General features: G+C 40.9%; 1 protein-coding gene across 2 annotated transcripts in view; it reads right to left on the bottom strand.

Annotated features, from left to right (window-relative positions):
* Positions 1-1,172: 1,172 nt before the first annotated feature.
* Positions 1,173-23,377, bottom strand: part of COL4A2 (collagen type IV alpha 2 chain) — a 142,611-nt gene continuing 120,406 nt past the window's right edge. For both annotated transcript variants that reach the window (XM_083855132.1, XM_083855131.1), the window contains exons 30-48: positions 21,209-21,370; positions 20,563-20,733; positions 19,315-19,458; positions 17,908-18,033; positions 17,397-17,578; positions 15,910-15,973; positions 15,459-15,533; positions 14,765-14,872; positions 13,765-13,872; positions 12,427-12,498; positions 11,914-12,039; positions 10,464-10,580; positions 8,950-9,111; positions 8,716-8,814; positions 7,769-7,915; positions 7,033-7,149; positions 5,942-6,133; positions 5,378-5,664; positions 1,173-2,814 (exon numbers count right to left, since the gene is read on the bottom strand). In XM_083855132.1, the coding sequence (XP_083711258.1) occupies positions 2,560-2,814; positions 5,378-5,664; positions 5,942-6,133; positions 7,033-7,149; positions 7,769-7,915; positions 8,716-8,814; positions 8,950-9,111; positions 10,464-10,580; positions 11,914-12,039; positions 12,427-12,498; positions 13,765-13,872; positions 14,765-14,872; positions 15,459-15,533; positions 15,910-15,973; positions 17,397-17,578; positions 17,908-18,033; positions 19,315-19,458; positions 20,563-20,733; positions 21,209-21,370 (2,714 nt within the window). In that variant the 3' untranslated portion in view covers positions 1,173-2,559. The remainder of the gene's footprint in view (positions 2,815-5,377; positions 5,665-5,941; positions 6,134-7,032; positions 7,150-7,768; positions 7,916-8,715; positions 8,815-8,949; positions 9,112-10,463; positions 10,581-11,913; positions 12,040-12,426; positions 12,499-13,764; positions 13,873-14,764; positions 14,873-15,458; positions 15,534-15,909; positions 15,974-17,396; positions 17,579-17,907; positions 18,034-19,314; positions 19,459-20,562; positions 20,734-21,208; positions 21,371-23,377) is intronic.

Below are 23,377 nucleotides of genomic sequence, written 5' to 3'. Positions count from 1 at the left end.
AAAATCCAAATAGTTTGGTGCTGTTGTTGACATAATCAATTTTTACAGATTTGTTTAACCTTCACTTGAGTTCTCTTAAAACACTGAATGTGCTGCAATTCAGCATTGCCAGAGTTGCATGCTGTACAACGCACAAGTGATAGTTGTACAATCATCCCACAAGCACTGCTGACTGGCAACGTGTGGAAAGAGGCAAACTGTCTGTTGTTGGGTGTTTTTTAATTGCTGGGTTTAAGAAAATTGGCAAATATTGAATAGATTTAGCTCATGTTGACTGCAATGCTTTCAGTACTAAGAGTTTATTTAGCTGCAATAAATAATAGTGTGATAAGTTTGTTCAGGGGCTGCCTTTCAGAGCTAACGTATGGTCAGAGAGCTCATTTAAAGCTCAGGTAATTTCTCTGTTTATGGCTATATCTAATTACATGAGCAACTAATCTAGGTGAGACAGTGTGCTAGGTATGTACCTGAAGGCAGCCTACTAGAAAGATGGTGGGGGACTTTTTACAATGGTCAGGACAAGGGGGAATGGTTTCAAATTGAGAGTAGGTTTAGGTTAGATATTAAGAAAAAAATTTTACTGTGAAGTTGGTGATGCACTAGAGCAGGTTGCCCAGAGAAGTTGTGGATGCCCCATTCCCCCCATCCCTGGAAGTGTTTAAGGCCAGGTTGGATGTAACTGTGAGCAACCTGGTCTAGTGAAAGATGTCTCTGTCCATGGCAGGGGGCTTGGAACAAAGTTACTTTTATGGTCTCTTCCAATTCAACCCATTCCATGATTCTAGGCCTTTAACTGAATTTCTGTATTTTTTTGTGGCGGTAACACTTGTCAAGTCTGGTTAATGTTGGTTTCCTGAACATTGTAAAGCATGAATAAGGGTTGTTTTAATGTGTAATGCCACAGTTTATTTGCTTTAATCATTCTAACAACAGATTAAATACTATTTTACTTGTTCTGCTTAAATAAGTGATTTTAAAAACAGCTTCCCTCTTTGACCTTTTTAAGTGCCATGAAATAAACAAGTGTATTCTGGTTGAAGAGTTTGAGTTTCAGTGGGAAGAGTTTTCTGGGAGTGCTTTTCTAATTCCTTAGTGCAAACAAAGTATTTCAACAGAGTAGTCCGTATGCATTGTGTGGAAAAACAGTTTACAAAATAGAAATCACCAACAAGTGGAGATGTAGAAAAAACCAGCTTTTATTTATGATACAGTGAGGTTGGAATGTAATAATAAAAGCCAAGAAGCACCTGAAGCAGGAGTGAGGTGAGTTACTGAAAAATCAACTGTCATTGCTATAAATGTTAATCAAATTATGTGAACATGAAATTTGTAGCTGATCCTTTCTTCCCTCCTCTCTTGCAGTGCTGACAGACAACTTTGGGATAAATCGTTTCTTTCTACAGAAGGAAAGAACTAGCCATTATCAATTATCAACCCTTTTCTACAGGAAAAGATGGTGCCAAATAAATGCCTTGCTTCCTTCCCCTTGGCTTGTGCAAGGATGACTGTGTGCAGGCTGGGATGGTGGCTGTCCCATTGCCACTTGTCCCCAGCTGCCAGGATAGGATGCATTCAGAGAACCAGATGTGAGGGCTGCAGGTTCTGTGTTTGAGGGTCATGTGGCACTGAGCACTCCTGCAAACCCTACTCTGTGTGCTGCTCCAACATGATGTGGCTAAAGGCTGTTTGTGATGAGTGGCTTAATTTCAGAGGGGAAAAGGTGCAATGCAAAAACCAGCTGCTGCTGCTGTGTGGGTGGTGTGAAACAGATGAAATTTCCACAGCATGGTGGAGCAGGGGATCCTTTGGCTTGGGGTATGTCTAGGAAAAACATCATCAAGCTTATAAAATAAAATGCTAATCTTCATAATGTAGACTTCTAACCAAATTGAAAATTTTGTGATTACTGGGCTTTGTTATAGGGCAGTGTGGGCAGTGGTTAAGTGCTAAAAGCATGGTGAAGCTTGGAAAACAACAACAACAACAACAAAAGACTGTTGGGTGTGTTTGAAATGCCCAAGCACAAAATACTAAAATGTAAGTCAGGTTTCAGTGCTGGACATTACCGTTTTGGACCACAGTATATTTTTAGTATTTTACAGCAATTTAGGACTTAGATCATCCTGTGTTAATTTATGGAACTGCATCTGTTAGTGTTTACTGTTGTGGCAAATAGAGTAAATAGAAAGATACATATATTCTCTTCAGGTAAATGCATTGGGTATCTGACCAAGGAAACCTTTCATTACTGAAGTTTTTTTGGTGTTTCAAAGCTGTGAGTATTTCTATCATTTGGCAAATGATGTAATATTAGACTAGCGAAAAATGTATATATATATACTGCATAGTGGGAGAACACAGCACTAGATCTGTTAGACTTAATTTGTGTTATACTTATCTTGCTTTTACAGACATTTAAAAATTTAATTTCCATTCAGCTTTTGAGGTAATAAGTTAAAAAAAGCACCAACATGATTTATTCAGTTGTCTAACCACCACAGAAGGCTCCTGTGTATAAGAACTACGTGATAAGACGGTTCCTTATACTGTGAGAGACTTCTATAGGTTTTTCATACAGACTTGACATCTGCTGATATGGCTTCGGATGAGTCCTGCCTTGAGTGTGTCTCCCGAGGGTTTGCTTTGGAAGGGTTGGTCGATGGTGGTGAGCCAGAAGCTGTATTTATTTGCAAAGTAGTGACAGGTTCCGCGGGCTCCATTGCATTCAATGAAAGGAGTCGCCCTGAAATCCTCCAGGCAGCTCCCAGGAGAAACCAGTGACTGTCCTCCACCTTCATCACCAGCAGCAGTGTGCTAAGGGAGACAAGAAGGGCAGTGTTCAGAGTGCAGCCTCAGGCAATGCTGTCATAAACTTATGTGTGTGAAAAGAGAAAAATCACTAGAATTGCTCCTAATTCTTATCTCCAGAGCAGGAACTTGGCCAGTCCTGCAACTGTGTAAGGGTTTGGCTATGCTGTAACTATACAAAGCAGCTAGCCCATATGCTGATGCCTCTTTGAAATCTTCTAACAAACATCTTTTCTATAGTTAAGATTTTCACTGTTGGAAATCTTGGAATTGGAGAATCATTCAGGTGGAAAGCGCCCACTGGAGGTCACTTCCCCCAGTTCTCTGCTCAAAGCAGGGCCCACACCAAAGTTGCTCTCAGTTGCTCCAAGGTGCTGTTGAGTTGTTAATACCTCCAAGGATGGATCTCTCACAGCCTGTCTGGGTATCTTGCTCCTCTCTTTTATTACCCTCACTAAGAACAACTTTCCACCATATATTTAATTTGAATTTCCCAAATTATAAAGTCTTACACTGCATGTGAGAAGCACTGCAGAAACAGAATTAGCTTCTATACAATAGCTAGCTCCCTGTATGACATGTTTTTTTGACAGCAAATTACACCAGAATCATGCATCTTTACACCACTCAACTGTTGCCTTTGACAGGTTCTGTGATAATAAACTGAATGTTACTTTTCTTCTCTCAAAGGCATTACTAACGAAATGGGCGTTTTCTCTGTCCCTTTAAGAGCTGTACAGCTGTATTTTTAAGTTATACTGTAGAATTTTTGATAGGAACTGAAAGAATCTGCAATATATTTTCCAGTTGCTTTCTTTTAAAGTTCTTAAACAGTTTTGTAAATGTAGGGAATGTAAGAGGCAGCATAAGTTATTACAACTTTGAGGCCTCTGCAGTTGGAGCTGGACATCAGATAGTAAAAAACTGCTGATGCCATTTGAGCCCTGGCGTGGGAGCAGCTCTGCTTGGCAGCCTCAGGATGAGCACTGGTATTCCATACTTGGTCTGTAAGCTCCAACTCTATAACATTTCTTCAGGTATTGACTATGGCTTTTTATCCTTCTGCAATGCTTAACTCATATAGGATGTAGGATAATGCAGTGCCCTTACTACATGAAATCTTACTGACTTCTCTGGCTGTCTGGGCAGAGTCTGTGCTGACTGAGGATTGTACCTCACTCTGGGGAAGGAGGTGACAAATTTAAGCCAAGGAATTAAAACAGCATGTACTCTGAGAAAACCACAAGTGTGCTCTACTTCTTCCACAGTTGCCTGAGAAGCAAAAATGCGTACACCAAACACTTCATTTGCTCCACAAGCTAGCTGGGAAAATGGGAATTCTTCTCACAATGTGTACCACAGTGCTGACATACTTTGTCCTGGCAAAAAATTCTTGCTAAGGTGACAACTTTGCTCTTAACAATGCTCAGTGTTTACACTGGGCTTTGCAAATATTTAATTAGTTCTTGGCATTCTTGTGAAGTAACTATGAGATCCGTATCAGGGCTTTTTATAGAAGTAAAAGAAATGTCAAACGCAGGGATGGTAAAAAAAATTGACCTGGTCTCTCAAAATGTGGGGATTTTTTTCTGTGTCTAATTTTGGATTTGCCTGTATCTTATTTTCTGAAAAATTTAAGTTTTTGGCTTTTGACATACAAATGGCTTGTGGTAAGATTGACTATTGTTCTTTTATGATGTCTTTTGCTACAGAAATATTGTTTCTTTTCCAACACTCTTTACTTCAGGACTCAGCCCAGTCTTCAATAAGTTAACAACATGGGCATTCTACTGCAAGTTTTGACTCTCATGTTCATCAAGCAAGTCAGAAAAATGAGCATCTGTCAGACCATCCACTGACATTTTAGCTGCTCTTTACCATGTTAAGCCCTCTGGTGCTCATATGATCCCTCTGTACAGTCTTGTAAAAAAAGGTCATGCCCTTTAGTAGGTCTTCTGCTGCACATCCAGCACTAAGTTTTTCTGTAACATCCCATTTCCTAATTACAAGATCACAAGATTGAAGAGCTCCTGCCATCAGAGATACAACACTGAAGCTTAATTTTTAAAACAACCAGAGGCTATCTCTCTTTCCAGAGTAAGTGAAAGACTTTGGCTTCAAAATCTCTGACTGAAACACCAATGATTTTTAAATTTCGGGAAGAAGGGGAAAAGATTGTTGTTGATTTTCCTCTTTTTTTCCCCTAGATCAGCTTCTTAGTAGTGATGTAAATAACTCCAAATTTTTAGCATCCTTTGTATGCTCTCGTTGCACCTCACTGTAATTTTATTTGTTAAGTCACAGCTGTTCTTCTGTTCTGAAGTGCTATTTTGTACATAAAGTAAGGTCTCCAGATGCTACTCTGACAAGAGATAATTTTCTCTGAAATTTTCAGAAATTTTCATTTTCCTCTTCTGCTTCCTAGAAATTACTTTTGTAGTTCCCTGGTTCCCTAGTATGATGTATGGTTTGGGTCTTGCTGGCTCTGAAGGAGAGCAGCCTTACTACTACCAAACAATCAAATTTAAAATCCATTGCTGCACAAAATGTGACACTGGAGACCAAATACCATAAGGAAGGAGTATCCAATCCACAAACTGCGCCAGCCTTCAGGGCAGTGAGGAATAGAAGCTTCTTGGCTGTGGACAGCAATTGCCACAGCTGGGGCCTCACAAACTGAGCAGCGACTGATATATGGCTTAATGTCTTCTTCTGCCACGGGCATCATTGGAAGAGGTGCTGTAGTTGAGAGCCAGTAGGATTTATCATTTCGACTTGCATAATAACAAATATCCCCAGGGTTACAGTAGAGGAATGGCATGGTGCTAAAACGAGACAAACATGAGCCAGCCAGCCCTGTTAAAAAAAGAAGAAGAAAAAAGCAATCATTCTCACAGAAGACAATGCACACTTGGTTTCCTGCTCTTTCCCTGTCAGGAAAGCCCTGTGGTCCAGAATGTTTTGTTGGCTTTACAGGTTGCATCAAACAACACTAATGACTTGCAGGAGCTCTCTCAGGGGCACTCCATGAAGGCATGTAGTTTTTATATTCTCTTTTTGGTGCTTCCTAAGCCTGTTTTCTGTAGTCCCAGCTCTTGGGATCAAGGGTGCTGCCAGCAATATTTGTACATACCTAGATCCTGGTTGTGTGCTTTCTCTTGTCCTTCAAAATACAGCAGACTGTATCCACTCCAGAGTTTGTTCATGCCAACTGGGCACATGGGCTCCTGGTCGGACTGGCTGTGCTTCACCAGCAGGTATCCCATGCTGACACTGCGGCCCGGCATGCCTGGGGGGCCAGGGCTGCCGGGGCGCCCCGGCTGGCCTGAGGGTAGGGCAGAAGAGAAACAGTCCAACTGAGTTTGTGCTCCCACAAATCATCTGGTGCTAGCTGACATTCCAGCTAAGCTGCTCACGAACAGCTTAATGGCACAATGCCTTTTCTTTATTGTTAGAAGAGCTGCAGTTTTCTAGGATTATAGCAGTTGCTTTAGAAGTAGATTGGTGCTGTATCAGGCTCCTCAGTTTCTAAGATAATGTATTTCACACCAGAATTAGGGAAAGTCAAAAATTCTGATGAATTTGAGCATACTTTGTACAACACAGATAAGAAGATTTTTCCTTTAAAATATTTTCCCAGTCCGAGGTTAACCACTGGTTGTTAGACTTCTTGCATTTGATTCATATGCTTGAAACTATGCTCTGCAAATACTCTTTTCTCTGTGTTCTTAGCTAACTAAGATAGTAATAGTTCTGCTCTTTGATTTGATAACGACACAGGTAGTTCTTTTACAAATACATTCCCTTATACTTCATCTATCCAAGTATAAGGTATACCCTAGGTATATGGTATACCTACCCAGCCATTCACGTCCATAAATGTAACTGTTAGTTAAACACTAGGCTGAAAATACTTAAAGAGAATAAATACACCCAGAGCAAAACAAACTCATGAGTGAACTGACATCTACAGCTATCAAAATTTATTCTGAAAATATTGCTCTAAGGCAGCTGTCAAAAAGTTGTTGACAAGTTGTTCCTTGTGAAGTAACTGGGAAGACAGAAACTCTCCTCCCTCCCTTTCCCTCCCCTTCTCCACCTTCCTCTTGCTCCCTGCCCCCTCCTCTCTCTCCTCTCATTTCTATCCAGTGAAGTAGTAACCACAGAGAGATTAAGTGCAGAGAAATGGGAAAGAGGAAAAAAGTGCTGTGTGATATCTCTTACCTTCGAATCCCACCGGACCCTGAAATCCCATTCCTCCTTGTTCCCCTCTGGAGCCAGGAGGAGCTGGAATGCCACCCCTGCCCTGGAGTCCTGGCTCTCCAGGTGAGCCTCTGAAACCTTATACAACAATGGTTGTAAGCACAGTGACTGCAGACATATCAACAAGCCCATCCCACTTTGTTAACATGTGCTCTAGTTGTGTGCATTTGGTCCCATCTGCCAGGTTTACTAATTTGCACCAAAGGCAAGATCTTGTGGTACTTACTCAGGCAAAAAGCAACAAGTTCACTGGAAAAGGTTGCTGGATCAAGACTGCAGGAGTCCCACAACCCTAATCCTTCACTCTTGGCACAACTTATCTCTGATGAGGTTCATGGCAAAGGGTGCAGTGCATCAGCTCTACATGTCACTAATGCTACATTATTCCCCGAGCTGACAGCATTCCCACAAGGATGATCCCACATCTTTTCCACCAAAGATGTTCAGTTTTGATTTGCATGTGATCCATATCTGATGTTGCTTTGACTATGTGAGTGTTGCCAAAGTTATTTCCTGTTTTGCTTATGTTCTGAATCCTAGGAGGAGTAAGAAAGCTGAAGCCTCAGCTTTGGAAGACTAAAAATTGACTCTCATTTCTGGATTACAGACTTTTAAGTAGAAGAGCATCAAATCAGTGCTCTGGTGGCCTCACTCTGCTAAGGGGAACAGCTTTCAGTCTTGAATGTGTGATTCCTACCTGGATCTCCTGGTGGGCCCTGAGGTCCTATATCTCCTGGGCTTCCCGGAGGTCCTATATTTCCACGGGGACCTGGTGAACCTTGCTCAGCAACCAGCCTTGGAGGAAGAGGAGCCGGCCCAGGAGAGCCTGGAGGTCCCTGGAAGCCTGTCATTAGAAGCAAGATGAGACAGTTTGATTAAAAAAAAAAAAACAAACCCAACCAGCCTATTTTTTTTCCTTAATGTACTTTCATCCAGAGACGTGTTGCTCTTACTTGGTTGCATTATGTATGAAGGGTCTGTGGTCTGCAACTCACCAGCTTGGGTATAGCAGCTATATTATATTATATTATATTATATTATATTATATTATATTATATTAGGGAAATATGTGTGGGTATGGGATGCCCAAGAAAAGAGCATCTCCAAGTATGGGATCATCTCCAAGAGACTGTCTTTACTTGGACTGTATATGGATAAGCAGAAGGAAACTAATGATGCTTCTGGCTCCCTCATTTATGACACAGGAAGCTGGGAAGTTTCCCCCAAACAGCTGCAGCTCTCTGAGGTGCAGCATCATCTTTTGGTGGGCTTCAAGAAGCACAAATACATGATGGTATAGATGGAGTGATGAATTTTAAAGCTCTCTTTAAATATTCAGTATGTCTTCTCTGGAGGATTAATTTAGACAAGAAATCCTTCTTTTTGTTAACCCCAAAATTGACTCTGATTTTGGAGCTGACACCTCATAAAGTCAAATTCATAAAGGCAAAAAATTGACTACTCATGTCAAATTCAGGCATCTGCCCTCTGGAATTTCCCCAGATTCACAGAGTCATGCAGGATGGAGGACTCTGAGGTCACCAAGCCTAACCTCCTGCTCAAAGCAGGGCCAGGTAGATCAGCTCTGTGGAGCTGCAGAATGAGTGGTTTCAAAGGGAGTCACATCTGAGAACACACACTTACCAGTTACTCCTCTGTCTCCCTTTTGTCCGATAGGTCCCAGATTACCTGGAAATCCTACTGTGCCCATAAAGCCAATGACACCTTGTTCACCCTTAGGACCTTTAATGCAAAATGACAAGTGGCATTATTGCATTTCAGTACAAATCAAGTGAGTGCAAAAGTCAAGGTATTAAAGCTGCTGTAGCATAGAAGGCTCCCCTGCTACCTGCCAAGATCAGCATTTTTCATTCTCACCTTTTGGTCCAGGGAATCCAGGGAGACCAGGTGTTCCTGATGATCCAGGGTCACCTCTAGTTCCTTTTGGGCCAATTTCTCCAGCCCTACCTATTTGTCCACTTTCTCCTTTGCTCCCTGGTGGAGCAGGTATTCCCGGCTGCCCCTGTGGTCCTGGATAGCCTGTTTAGAGGACAAGAGGTTATCTGCTTATACTTAACACCTGGGCACAGGGGAATGTAACAGAACTATTTAACTGTATCCTATCAGGTTCTATTTCCTTAATTTAAGCATGGGACAGTCTTATTCAGCACTCCTGCTCCTGCTCTCAGGCTGGCATAGCCTACTGCAGCAGTGGCAGAGGAATTTGAGCATGAAACTCCCACGAACCAGTGTTATCTCAAAGAAGATTTCAGCAGAAATAGGGTGCCTGCTGAGATACAGCCTTCAATGAACTATTCCTTCACCAGCAAATGCCTCACTTCACTAGGTGCCTCCTTGCACTTCGTCCTAAATTATCCAAGTAGATAGAGAGAAATCAGAGAGCAGTAAGTATCTGACACAGAGCCAAGGACTTACTGTTCTGTGTATTTTAGTGCTTCAGCTGAACATCTGGAACCAAATAAGTACTTAATTCTGTCTTGGGAATTATGGGAACAGCTTCTTTTTCTAAAATGAATTTTGCCTGAAGCTAGACCTGGCAGGTTTCTCTTCAATTACCTCTGCTGCTTACAAGGGCCTTTTTTTCTGAGGTGACTGACTTACTAAGTAGGGTTTTGAGTGGGGCATCTCTTGTGCTGCCTTTTGAAGCTGGATCACATAAGGATACAATTGCAAGATGTATGTGGCAAAGTAAGAGTAAGCCAAACTTGTCTCACCATTTTGGCTGCAGTATGGTGTTCCTGTTTCCACTCTCCTGACTGCTTGGAGAGTTGGAATCAGTATGCAGAGTCAGACCAACTAACATTCCCTTTCAACTTGGAAGCCTCGGTATTTTGTTGGTTTTCAGCTGGTTTGTCTGCTCTAAGTTTTTGCTGAGTTTACATAAAAAATTCCATCTGTCATATAAAAATGTTAGTGGAAGAACTTCTGCTACAAGCTCTTCACAGTGGTGCCACAGTTTGAAATGACTGTGCAGTCCAATAAGCAACAGGAATTTTTAAGAAGGAAGAGCTAATACTTTCCAGTGTAGTTTAGCTTGCATGGTCATTTCACATATGAGAATTTTGTAAATTATTAAGACAATATTTAAGAGACTTGCAAGTCTGCCATAGACCTCAGATTTTAGAATAGTAGGTTAGCATAATGCTTCTGAAGGTTTTTGAGAGAATTCTGGATTATTTAATCTGTTATTTGCATGAAGATCAAATCATTCCATCAGGGCAACCTGGAGGAACTGCCTTTTGCTTTCAAGAGGTCTGTCTCTATTATCTGATGTACCATGAGTTATGTCCAACAATTTTAGTGTTGTCTTTAATAGAGCTACTTTACTGAATCAAGACAGAAATAACAATAACTGCTGTTGCATGAATCACCTGGCACTCCATCTAGACCTGGGGAGCCTTTATCACCAGGATATCCTGATATATTTGAAATCCCAGGAGGTCCTGGAAATCCTTCCTGCCCAGGAATACCAAAGGGTCCTGGGACTCCTGAAAGGAAGAGAAGAAATAATTAATACTGCAAGGAAAATGCACAATTGGAATTAAAAGGACTCACCTTAGACTAAGGAGTGGATTTTGAAAATAGAAAACACCTGCAGTTCCCACTGATTTTTGTTTTATTTTTTCAGATTATACTGTGGAAGTTTTTTTTTTTTTAAAGAACCAAATACTAGTTCTCTGCCAAAGCTCTCTGGGTAGCTAATTATGTCTCCCTGTGTGGAATACTGATAATCTTGTGTCTGCCAGATAAAATATTGTTTCAAGATAGGAAGTACTCAAAATATCCTAAGTATACTGGAGCAGACAGGAAAACAGCTTTATTCTTCTGTGCCTGCAGGGTCAGGGCTGACACTTAGCATTATTTGGGGTCAGTTAAAACCAAAGTTCAAATCCAAAAAGTTCTCTAGATATGAAAAATTGTTAAATGGTCAAAAATCTGGCCTACCAATAACGGATTATCCTTTTAAGCATACTGAAGTTGTTAGGACGACCTTCTGTTTATAATTGTGACAAATAAATGTGAATGAGGAAAGCTGGTTTTTTGAATGCTTGATAATAAAGCTCTGAATGGTGTTTCAGATGGCACAGCATGTTAGTAACAATAAAGTGAAACACAAAAGAATATGAATGAGCCATTGAACCAAACAGGCAAAGGCAGTAAGGTTTTATATCTCTGTCAGCCCATAATCCTTTCAGAGCCAAAATGTTGGAAAAAATTAAAAAACAAACCCACAAAAAATATACATAATTAGTTTATTTGTTCCTAACACCAGTCTGGTGGCTTCTTGATGGATGAAAACCAGGTGGTGACCCATCCTGAGAAGAGCACAGCCTGTTACAGCACAGAGGGTTGGAGCTTACTCTGCACAAGGGATAGATGGCACAGCAATGCACTGTGTATGGAAACAGAGTCCCCGAGGTGCCAGCAGGACCATCACACATTGAGACAGTGAGGCTTGCAGGAGAAAGGTAAATATGGACAGGTTTGCAACAAAAAGAGGGAGAGGTCATGAGTTTGTGTAACCAGAACTCCATTAAAAATATTTGGGGAGCTGATGGCTGAGAGTAGCCTCTTGCATTTACAGCTTGCTGAGCCCAGTGGGTGCTACAAGATGGGGAAGGACCCAAGCTGTCCAGCACTGAGGAATACACACTGAGCAAGGGCTGGCTGAGCTGCAGCACTAACTCTAAACAGTGACCTTCCCAACTTCGGGAGTTCACCTATTCAACTGTCTACACCGTAGTGTGTTTTGTGACATCTCTAACACGCACAGATGAAACAAATAACAGGTGGATCCCTGGAATTCTCTGGAATACAGACCTGGAACACCTCTGTCTCCCTTCTGGCCTGGAGGTCCTTGGCTGCCTATTACTCTGCTTGGCTCTCCTGCTTCTCCTTTGTCGCCCACTGCACCTGGGAAACCCGCAGAGCCGTACCCATCTGGACCTGTCGAGTTGTTCAGGATAAAGAGGAAAGCTGAAATGTTTCTGCATGTAACAGTGAATGCTAAAATACATGTACAGAGCATGTGGATTTACAAAATACACAAGTCTGTAGTGGCTCACTGAAAAAAAGGCTCATGATGAGAAAAAAAGGCCTTGAGGTTTTAACTTTATCAGCAGAAAGAAGCTATGATTTGAAGTTATGTTCTAATCCACCTGTGGGGTAGCACACAGTGCATAATGTTGTTTGCTAGAGCCCACATGTACCAGAGAACATTCTGAAGCTTTGGAGGACACAGTTAAGAAAGTTGCATTAAAAGACCTCACTGACCAAACTTGAAGCCAACACAATGTTGTGCCTGTGAACAGGCAGAGTACCTGCCTCACTTACCTGGTGATCCTGGTAAGCCCTTAGTGCCTGGTAAACCATGCAGTCCACTGATTCCTCTTAAGCCAGGCTGGCCTGTTTTAAAATGACATTCATGATTATCATAATACTTTCTACTAGTCTATACATTCCTGGGCAAAAAAAAAAACAACACCTCAAATGCTTGAATAAATGCTATTTTGTATTAAAATATGGTGTATTATATACAAATGAATTAATTACCATAACTTTATTATGAAATACACCACACTATGGTTTTGTGATTGGCAAATTTTGTTATTATCTGATAAACTCATTACTCCAGAGATTTTTTTTTTTAATATCTCTGATCCATCTGGTAGCATGCCATTAGTTCCAGTCTTGCTGCCATAGTTTTTTAATACTCATTTAGTTTTCCAAATTCCTCAAGCCAAGACTATTATGACATAATTGTAGATTCGAAATGTGGTTATAATAAAGCTGTCTTCAGGAGCAATTCACTCTGTGTCATTTTAAAAATCCAAAAAAATCCCTAAAAACCAGTATAATAGCTACTTTTACTATTACTACTGTTACAGGTAAAAGTTATTCCATCTATTTGTACCTGTCAAAGTGATAAGTATGATGTTAAAGCTAGACAGTGGCCAGACCTCTGGAGGACTATTCAGTTTCAGAAAAAATAAGTGTCTGTCTTTTTCTCTTCACTATCTAAAAAGGCAGTCTTCATAACTTTATCAGCTTAGCTTTGATGCAGAGTCAGATAAAACAATCTTCCTAAAAGCAGGGTGATTTCTGGCTGCAAGAAAAAAATCTGCTAACTTAATACATTAAGGAATTAAGTGGCAACCATTGAGATTCTGTATTCTGTACAAACAGCTTCATTTTAAGCTATCACCTGCATTTTGATAGCACAATTCTGTCTAAGCCATAAGTCATTTATTCTTGAAACAGATATCGAATCAGTTAACAGTTTGGGTGATGATGCAGGACAAATATGTTGCTTGCTATCTAATGCCACATTATAATATTCTTATATTGTACATCACTACTCTGGCTACATGTTTAATAATTTTGTTTTTGTTTTTTCTTCCTAGCTGTCATGAAAAATGTTTCCTGAAAACTGCTTTCCTAATTGAAGAGGTCATCAAAGTTAAAATGAGCTGAGAAAACATCAGAAGCCATAAATCAGCAACCACGTCTGTCTTTGTTAATGCACCTGGACTTTGTGAGGAATAAATATTTTAGTAGAGGAAACTGCCACTCTGACCTGCAAAAACCTCCTTTCTTCTTCTTCTTGACACCAAAGGAACATTTGCAAGTGCACACAAAGAGATGATTGAATAGCTGAAGCTGTACAAATACCTGCTTGTCCTGGTAAGCCAGGCCAGCCGGGAGTTCCCTTTTCACCTGGAAATCCAGGCGTCCCAGGGCTTCCTTGCTGCCCTGGGGGGCCAACCAGTCCTGGCAAACCTGTGTGACAACAATGAATCATTCCTCATAAGCATCCTTAAAACCAATAGCCCAAACGAAGATTTGTGCTGCTTTCATTCTCCCAGGCAGCAAAATGAACACTTTCCCTTCCTGATGTCATTGCATGACTGTTCATCCAAGTGGAAGAAAACTAAAGAGAGCACAGGTAGGAGAGACAAAGTATAACTCATTACAAACTTCAGGTTTGTGACAACCTCAGAAAGACAGTGGGCTCCTCCTATTAAAATGATAACTTGACTTCTACTGCCAGTTACAATAAGTGATTTCACTGCTGTGCATGTCACCTTTTCCTTTCTGCTGCACCTGTTCTGCTTTTCCCACTGAGAAACTGATCACACAAGAACTGTTTCCCAGTGAGGCACCTATTGAAACTCTTCCAGTCTTGGCTGGAGTTTCTAAGCCCTCTAATGAGAAGAAGTGTGGAGCAGCTGTTCTAAAAGAGCATTTCCATGAACCTTCTACAATAAAACTTGTTCTTAAGCCCTGAGTATATGATCCAGCCACAGCCTGGCTCAAAGGCTCTGTAACTGTGTCCTAGGGGATACTGACTTCATTTATGGCAGAAAAGGTCATTGGAAATCCCACTCCTGTAGTACTGAGACATTAGAATACCTCAGTATGCCAACAATACAACACTTTTACGGGACACATGGTTGCTTAAAGAAAAGGAAAAACTGGTATGAAGTAGAGGTAGGTTTTTGCAACTTCCTCCTAACTTCTGCTGTGAGTTCAACCTCCTTGTCACTGCTCCTCCCCAATTTACAGAATGATGAACATATTAAAAATTTAATTACTTTCTTTTGAAGGAAAGAGGATTCTTCTTTTTCTTCTTAAACAATGTTATTCTTTGGAGTGTTAAAAAGAATTTTACCTTCCTGTCCCAAAGAGCCAGGGACACCCTGCGTGCCCTTGAGGCCTTCAATACCAGGGAAACCAGGATCACCACCTTCTCCTTTTGGTCCCACGCCTCCTCTTATGCCTGGAAAACCAAAAAAACAGTATAATCTTTTATAATATCTATACAACCCTAAGAAAACAAGCATAACATGAACTTGGCTACTGAATGGGCCCTGGTCTTGCCACATAAAGACATTCTTCTAGTCAGGGTGCTTATGCATGAACAGTCTTCTGGCCAAATGATCATTAAACTGGTTTTTAAAAGTACTCCCCAAATTATGTGGAATATGACACTGATGTTTAAGTGTGCTGCATGCACAGGGAAATGTAATACATTACCTAACAACTCAATCCAAAATCTACAAGACTTTGCTATCTCACCTTCTATAATCATGGCCTGATAATACTCCTTTTGTCAACAGCAAAACAAATTATATAGAAATGTTTACTAGAGTTGCCTGTGATGATGTTTACTGCTATAATGGTACTTTCAGTGGAAGAGGTAAATGTAGCACATATTAATTTCAATGAAGAAAAGATAAATCTCTCCAGGAGCTGTCATGTGAGCACCGGTTCAAGAGCCATCGAAATCCCATAGAGAGCTCACCGTCCCTTCCTCTGGGAACTTTGTGAGAAGAAATACATTCAGAGAGCAACTGTGAAATTACCTGTTAAGCCTGGCACACCAACTTCCCCTTTAAGGCCTGGCATTCCTGGTAAGTTTATAGTATCTCCCCGATCACCTATTTCAAACAAAAATGAACACAAGTGGTAAGGCTTTAATTTAAATGGTACTTCCTGTTGTTTAAAAGGAATTGCAACTTCAAAGGCAAAATTTGGCAATTATTATCTTTGTAGAATAAAAGAGAAATAAATTGAAGACAGCAAAAAAAGTGTCTAGAACAGCCTCCCTCCCTGCCAGAGATGGATTTATCCATGATCAGCACATGTTGCATGAAATTGACAGTGAACCTTTTTACAGTCTCCACATCTACAGTATCATTCTGTAAGACTGTAGAAAGACTGAGATTGAAGGCACACTGAGATCCCTCAGAACTTAATGTCAAGTATTTGATGGGTGATAATACAGAGAGTGCCCAGATAAGAGAACATACTCACCTATTTCTCCATGTGAGCCCGGAGTACCAAAATGGCCTGAAATTCCTGGAATGCCCTTTTCTCCCTATCATATGATTGAAAACAGGCATCAGTTAGTGAAGATGAGGATTTATTCAACCTTCCAAGCAGCTGACTTTGGAAATACTTAAAAAAGGCTATTAAATGTACCATTTTTGAGCTTCTGTAGTACTTTATAGAGTAACTTGTCAGCAGTCAGTTAATCTAAATCAGTACCAACCAAGGGACAAATTATGTTTGTAAAGGTTTAAGTTTGAAATTGGGGACATCCCATTATGCATATATGGCAGTGAGTCCTTGTGCTGGCTTTGGCTGGGGTAGGGTTATTTTTTCCATAGTAGCCAGTACAGGATTGTGTTTTGGATTTGTGCTGGAAACACTGTTGATAACACAGGGATGTTTTCATTCCTACTGTGCTTACACAGTGTCAGGACATTTTTTGCTTGTCACCCCACCCTGCCAGTGAGCAAGGATTTGGGAGGGGACACAGCTGGGACAGCTGACCCCAACTGACCTGTCCCACACTCTATGGTCTCATGCTCAGCATATAAGCCAGGGGGAATGATGGACTAGGGGGTAACGTGCTTGGGGATTGGCTGGGCATCAGCCAATTGGTGGTGGGCAATTGTTTTCATTTGTATCACTTGTCTTTCTTGGGTTTTGTTTATCTATCATTTTATATTATTATTATTACTACTACTATTATTACTTATTGTTATTGTAGTTTATTTCAATTATAAAACTGTTCTTATCCACAAGTTCTCTCACTTTCACCCTTCCAATTCTCTTCTCCCCATCTGCTGGGGATGTGTAGGGGAGCAAGTGACAGGGTAGGGCTTAGTTTCTGGCTGAGGTTAAACCACAACAGTCCTGCAGTTCTTGGTTAAAAAAAGTCTTACTGAGACCTAAAGGCAAAGAGAATATGAGAAAGGAACACGGTTTTTGTCTCTCTTAAATAAATGATGTCTGTGAGTCTACTGTCAGGCCTTTTCTAAGTGTTTATTTCTTCCAGTGTAACTCATTTTGCAGCTGGAGTGATTACGGTGAATTACCCTCTAGAAGCTAAGATTCCTAGGTTCTTTTACTGTTAGGTAAGTGACAGTGAGTAACTTTTGGCAGTGATATCATTAAGTCATGGGGCAAAGAGAAAAGTAAGCCCAACACTGAGAACAATTTTTACCAGCAGCTGTGGCAACAGGATCAAAGAGCTAGAAGGAACCATCTGGGTCCTCACTGGCAAAATGCTAGCATATGAAATTTGGATGTTTCACACTGAGAAGAGAAATTATTCTGCTTAATGAATGTCGGAGGGAGCAAGCAAAAGTATTTGATCTATTTATTCAATGCTTATGGCATTTTTATCTTTGCACTGCTGTTGTTCAGCAAAATTTCAAGGGGTGAATGCCATTTCCTGAGAAGCTGAATGCCAGCACAAGGACACCCTTATTCCCTCATGTGCATGGACTCACTCTGATTCCTGTGGTGCCAGGGAAGCCTCTGATGCCAGGAGAGCCAGCAGGACCAGGATACCCTTTCACACCTGTCAGCCCTTTTGCACCGATGTCTCCTTTTACACCAGCCACGTAGCTGGGATGCCCAGGGGACCCTGGGGTTCCTGTCTTTCCAGGAAGGCCTGGCATTCCCTTGCTACCTGCAGGCAGGGAAGAAGAAAAATGAATAAGGAAAGACTGACATGCAGTTGCTTGTGTGTAAAAAGTTTTCCTGCTACTGGCCTTCTTGAAACGTGGCACCACAATGTGCTGTACAAGGCAACACACAGACACACATCATCCCTCAAAGCTTTCCTTGGAGATGACTCTGTGAAATGCATTGAGGAGCTCAGTTTCTGCTGACAGAGACCTTGCTGGGGGGCTGCAGCCAAGTGGTACAATGAGCAGGGAGTATTTAATATGGTATCTGAGAAAAAGCACTAAATTATAGTTCTGAATGTGCTTGCCTTGTTTTACTATGACCACTGACCTTTTAAGCCAAAGAATCCCTTTGTGCCCCTTTCTCCAACATCTCCTTTTTCACCTTTAACTTCCATCATCATGCTGGGCATGAGCTTTGGAGGTTCTCCTGGGGGGCCTTGATCCCCACGGTCACCTAAAGGTAAAAAACCCAACCACGTTACAAAATGTTAGTCAGCAGCACTGTTGTGAACAGAAGAGTGAATTAGGAAAAAGGAATGACCTTGCATAAGGTACAGAAAAATCCACTTGCATGAAAGGTAACCTGTGCCAATACAACATGGCAGTGGAAGAGTCATGCTTAATAAAACATGAAAACTGAGTTAAATTTTGTACATACAATCCTGGGAGATGGACCCAGGCTCCTCTGTGATAGATAATTTATCTCTCAGCAGATCAGTTAGGAATCATGTGTTTATAAAAAAAGCCCCAAAATCATGGTTGTTAAAAAACCCTCAAAAAGCACATTGGAGAAAGCACAAAAAAGTGTTTACTTCTAGTGAAAAGAAAATCCTAAGTCAAAAAGCCTCGGGCAAAAGAAAGTGTTTGGATTTGTTACCAGTTATAGTGTTCATTTTCTTGACTTAATGGTTACTGGTGATATCAGTAAATAATGTCCTGAAGAAGGGACCCATGTAGACTCTATGAATGTGTTTAATTCTTTGTGGGGTACTGAGACAGGCCAGTAACCCAGACTTGTCTCCTATGATTATGCACTGTCTTGTATTTCTTCACCAAGAAGCATGTTTGCACTTCTCTTCACAGTGCCTGCTTTCACACTTGCCTTTTGCTGAGACTGTTGCTGGGATCACTGTTCTGCAACCTCTGAACTGCAGACACTTTTTAAAAAAAACCCCATCTCAGGGTCCCTAGAAAGAACATTTTGGTCTTGTGGCAAAGCATTTATTTGAAGATATGTGTGCAATCAAAAGAGGACTGACCTACAGTTTTTATTTCACCAACATTTCACCAGCTGAATGTTTGTGACTTTTAAGTTTTTAATAATGTCTGTGACTTTTAACTACTTCATTTTAACTACTACTTAATTGTGTGGTTTTCTGAATATTTAACTGTCTTTTCAGTACAACTGGAGAAAAATCCAAGTATTCTCCCCCAAACATCTTATGCTTCCTGGGAAAATGCTCTCTTGACCGCTGCACATGTCCAAAGGTGCCACTATCTGAGTTCAAATGAGTAATATGATTTTTGTCTCCAGCCTTAAAAGTTTAAAGAAGTAACCTTTCTCTGAGTCTGAAATCCAGGCCTCTTGGCCAGAGACCCATGTGTGAAATACATGGAGGAATGTCTGAGCTAAATTTGCCATGTGAAAAATGTGTCGTCTTTGTCTTTGTGTCCTTGTAAAATAGTTCTGCAGATGTGAAGAGCAAACACACTAGTACCACCCACAAGCAAATACCTTTGAAGCCACGTGCACCCTGTGAGCCTTTATCTCCCCGAGCCCCAAGTGGGCCAAATTCTCCTTTGATTCCCTTCATGCCTGGTCTTCCTTTCAGGCCTGTCATGCCTTTGAAACCATCAACGCCGGGTGAACCTTTTAAGCCTTTAAGAAAGAAGGGGAAGAGAACTGTTACTTCACTCAGATTTCTGCAAATTAAGTAAATACGAACCAGCAACACGTGACTAAAATGGTATGAAAACTTCAGTGCAGCAGTACCTATTTTTTGGTGCCTTGATGCCTACAGTAATCTGTGGGTCTGGTGCAGGCACCCAAGCTCTCTAAGAGGTAGTAGAGCTCCTGAGGTAGTGTACTCTCAGGAGTACATGAACCTGCCTTAACTGACCAAAGAAGAGATGTTGTGGAGATGACCAGAACTTACTGTATTCTTCTGAGAGACCAGTATAACCCCTCTCCTAGAGATGAGCTTGAGAAATGTACCTAGTTCCATATAAGGTTTGTAGTCAGCCTGGTCTACATGTAGAGATACAAATCATGGGTCTAGGACTGGCTGGTCTTTTCTCACCAAAAGTCCCCCTACTCCTCTTTTCTAAACAAGAGAATGCTGTTTTACGTGGGTAATGCTAAAAACCAGATATCAATTTCTCTCAAATGAGAGCTCATCACTACTCCAGAGCTAGTCTTGTCCTGTCTTTCCAACTGATGAAATTGCAATATACATTTTTAAGCATGCTTTGTGCTCAGCTTGGCTTCACATGGAGTTGAACTCTGTTGAAACTACCTGTGTGGTGTAGGCAATGTGCATTACACATGCGTTTTTTCTTGTGGCTGGCAGGTGAGAATCTCATCTTCTCAACATAACATTACTATCCTAAAGTCACCATTGAGGTCTTGTGTCAGGCATTGCTCAGTTCACTGCTGCCAGCTTTAAAATCTTCAAGGCAATGTTTGGGGAAACATCTCTTAAATTTCACTGAGGTCAAATGGGACTAGGATGAGGGTAAGACTTTTAGAGAGAAAACAGTAAGTACTGTATATTTTTTTAAATGAGAACCTAAACAGCCATTGCTTTTTTAAATAGGGCTGCATATCACAAGCTAGCACTGTGCCAAGCCCAACACAGGGGAAAATGGGCAGTGATTTTAGAATATATTAGGCACATGATCCTAATTCTAATTCTGTTTTAAATAGAGGGAGACCAGCAGAGAATGTATCTGGTTCATGTCCACACAGAACAGCTTTGCTCACCTTTGTCTCCTGGAAAGCCATCCATTCCTCTTATGCCAGGAGGACCAGTCACACCACGTATACCCGGTAATCCCGTGTGACCCATGTCACCTTTGTCACCAGACAGACCCTTCAGGCCCACGGGGCCAGGAAAACCTTGCTCACCATCTTCTCCCCTAGCACCAGGTGGACCTGTCAAGTAAACGTGAGAACAGGGAGAGTAAAAAAGGTTTGGACGTAGATGATGATTTCATACAAGACAGCTCAAGGAGAAAACTGCTGTCCTACCAACTCCATATTCAAGGGGGGAATTAGGATTTTTTTCATCAAAGACTTGCAGAAATGATTGTAAAGATAAAGTAGCTCATCAACATGAAGCAGCCTCAGTATCAGTTTGGTTCCACACCCACTTGCAACAGGACCTTCCCCTCCTCTTTAATCTAAGAATTAAGCCCCTTTTCCATAAGCCTGCCCACATTTGGTGGCTCCTTTTTCACAGTCTGCCAGCAGCCAGCTCTAACCTGACTTGGTAGGTGGCTGTAGAAAGAAAAGCAGGAGCTCTGTGAAGACCATCCCCAAACTTAACTATCCGCTGTGGAAACCATACAGTTGCCCTGCCACAGAGGACTAGCAAGAGGACTGACACAGGACTGTGTTAATTCCTCACCGAGAGGTCCTTGAGAGCCAGGCCCACCATCTGGCCCACGGTTTCCTGGTGGACCTGGGAATCCATGTGTTCCTGGCGTTCCTGGTAATCCCATCAAACCAGGGAGACCTTGTGGTCCTGGATCTCCTTTGGGTCCTGGCAAACCTGGGCCACCATCCAATCCTAAAAGACCAAAACCATGCATTAGAGAGCATCATATGTAGAAGACATGTTTTTATATATTTCTTCTGTGTACACCCTAGGCTTCCAGGATGTATTTTTACTTTGAAAATTCAGTGAGAACAGGAAAAGCAAATTAAAGGTCTGGTCTTCAGATTTAAAATAATTGATGTTACCAGCAACGTTCTCAATATTTGCATCAGATAGGTTGATTGACCCTTTCAGATGAATGGTAACAATTTGGCTCCATGTGGATATCCACATGCAGGTCTTTTTCAATTTTAATTCAAATCCTTCTATTTAAATCCCAACAATTCTGTTATTCCTGATCGTTCTGTCACATATATCTTAGTAAGAAGTGAATCAAGCAACTGACTGAACCACTGAAATAATGCTATGCATCTTTTCTAAAATATTATAGGAAGGAAAATAACATTTACGACAGATGGTGGGATCTCTGTTATTGTTTAGAAATTTTCACGTAAGGTCATTACAAGGCATTGCTGTAAGACTGATACAAATTTCTAAGCAAAAAGGCCCCAGTTTAACGTGACTTAATGCACTGGGTGAAAAATTATGTCTACCATATACAAGCAAAGAAGGTGTTAAGTTTTAAAAGATAATGTCTGCTTTTCATTCAGCTTGGAGAAGCAGCAGCATACTGCTAGTACAATGGCATTTAAAATCCAGGTCAAGTGGATCTCTTTTTCTTTTTTCAGGTCTTATATCAGTGTAGCTTCATTGGCTTGACTGTAGTTAAATGAGCTTTATAATTGCAGTCACTTAAAGTGGGTTTTCTCAACAACAGCATACAGGCTTTAGTTTGCTATTCTGAGTGAAGTGGCACAGGTGGTATAAAGGAATTCCTAGTCATTTCATGTAAAATTAAAAAAATCATACTTGTAGAAAAATTCACATGCTATCTAGAACCATTCTGTCAGAACCGTAAAATAAATCAAGAACAGACAAACTAGTAATACTTTTTATTTTCACTGTATTTTTTACTGCTGAAAAATTAGTTCTACAAAAATGCTTACAAAGAGGGTGCAAAGTCACAGCATATTTTTTGTTTTCAAACAAAATTGGATTTTTTCCCCTTTTCGGAAGTGTTAGTGATGTTTTTTGCCTTTTCTCAAACTTGTTAAGGGCTACAAAGCTGCTTTCATCCCTTTCCTTCACTCTGGGGCTCTACTGCAGGTGAAACCAGCTCTCCTCACTTCAAATAACTCTGAGAAGATGATGCTCTTCTTTATTTATTTTCATCAAAAATCATGAGAAGGATACCCAAAACTAGTTTCAGTGATAAAACTTGCTTCCAGCTATTCGTACAATTACTACTCCTTTCTCAGTTCCACACAGGGCAAGGGGTAATCAAAAGTCCTAAATTTAATTATGCGTCCAAATGCAATTGAAACTGTGTAGCAGGGTATGATAAATTCCCACACGTGCTTTTGAAAGTCCTTCACAGAGTTTCTCTTCTTCAGAGAGTGAAAAAATCAGATTTTGTAGAGAAGCTCTGTTTTCTGCAGGGATCTTAGGGTGTTTTTTTATGGTCTGTGAAATAACAAACTAAAATGAACACCCCGAAGTTATGAATAAGTATATAATATTATTTTTTTCTTATTTGTGAGTGCTCAAAGACTGACAAGATAAAATAGCTTATTAGCAGTTACCTAACTCTGTGTCCTCTTTGTTAAAATTTACAAAGTCAGCACTACTACAATGTGCTGATCAGCAAAGCCATGCAATACCCAGACACCTTTTGGTGTGAAGAAAAAATCTCAGTATTATTGCTGTATGTAAGTGAAAAGTCAGGATAATAACGACACCACGATTCCCTTAACTACAGTAAAAAAAAAAATTAGCAGTACATCTGAAAGTGACAAAGATGAGCAAAGTCTGGTTCTCTGATTTCATGTAGAGCAGGGTGAAGGACAGCTGAACATAATGGATCTCCAGAAAGTGTTCAGAAGAGCCAGTCATGTTGGCAACAGCTGACACAGAACTGGA

The sequence above is a fragment of the Zosterops lateralis genome (genome assembly GCF_965231275.1).
Source record: "Zosterops lateralis genome assembly, chromosome: 2".
Taxonomy (NCBI): Eukaryota; Metazoa; Chordata; class Aves; order Passeriformes; family Zosteropidae; genus Zosterops; species Zosterops lateralis.
This window is presented reverse-complemented; position numbering and strand designations above follow the sequence as displayed.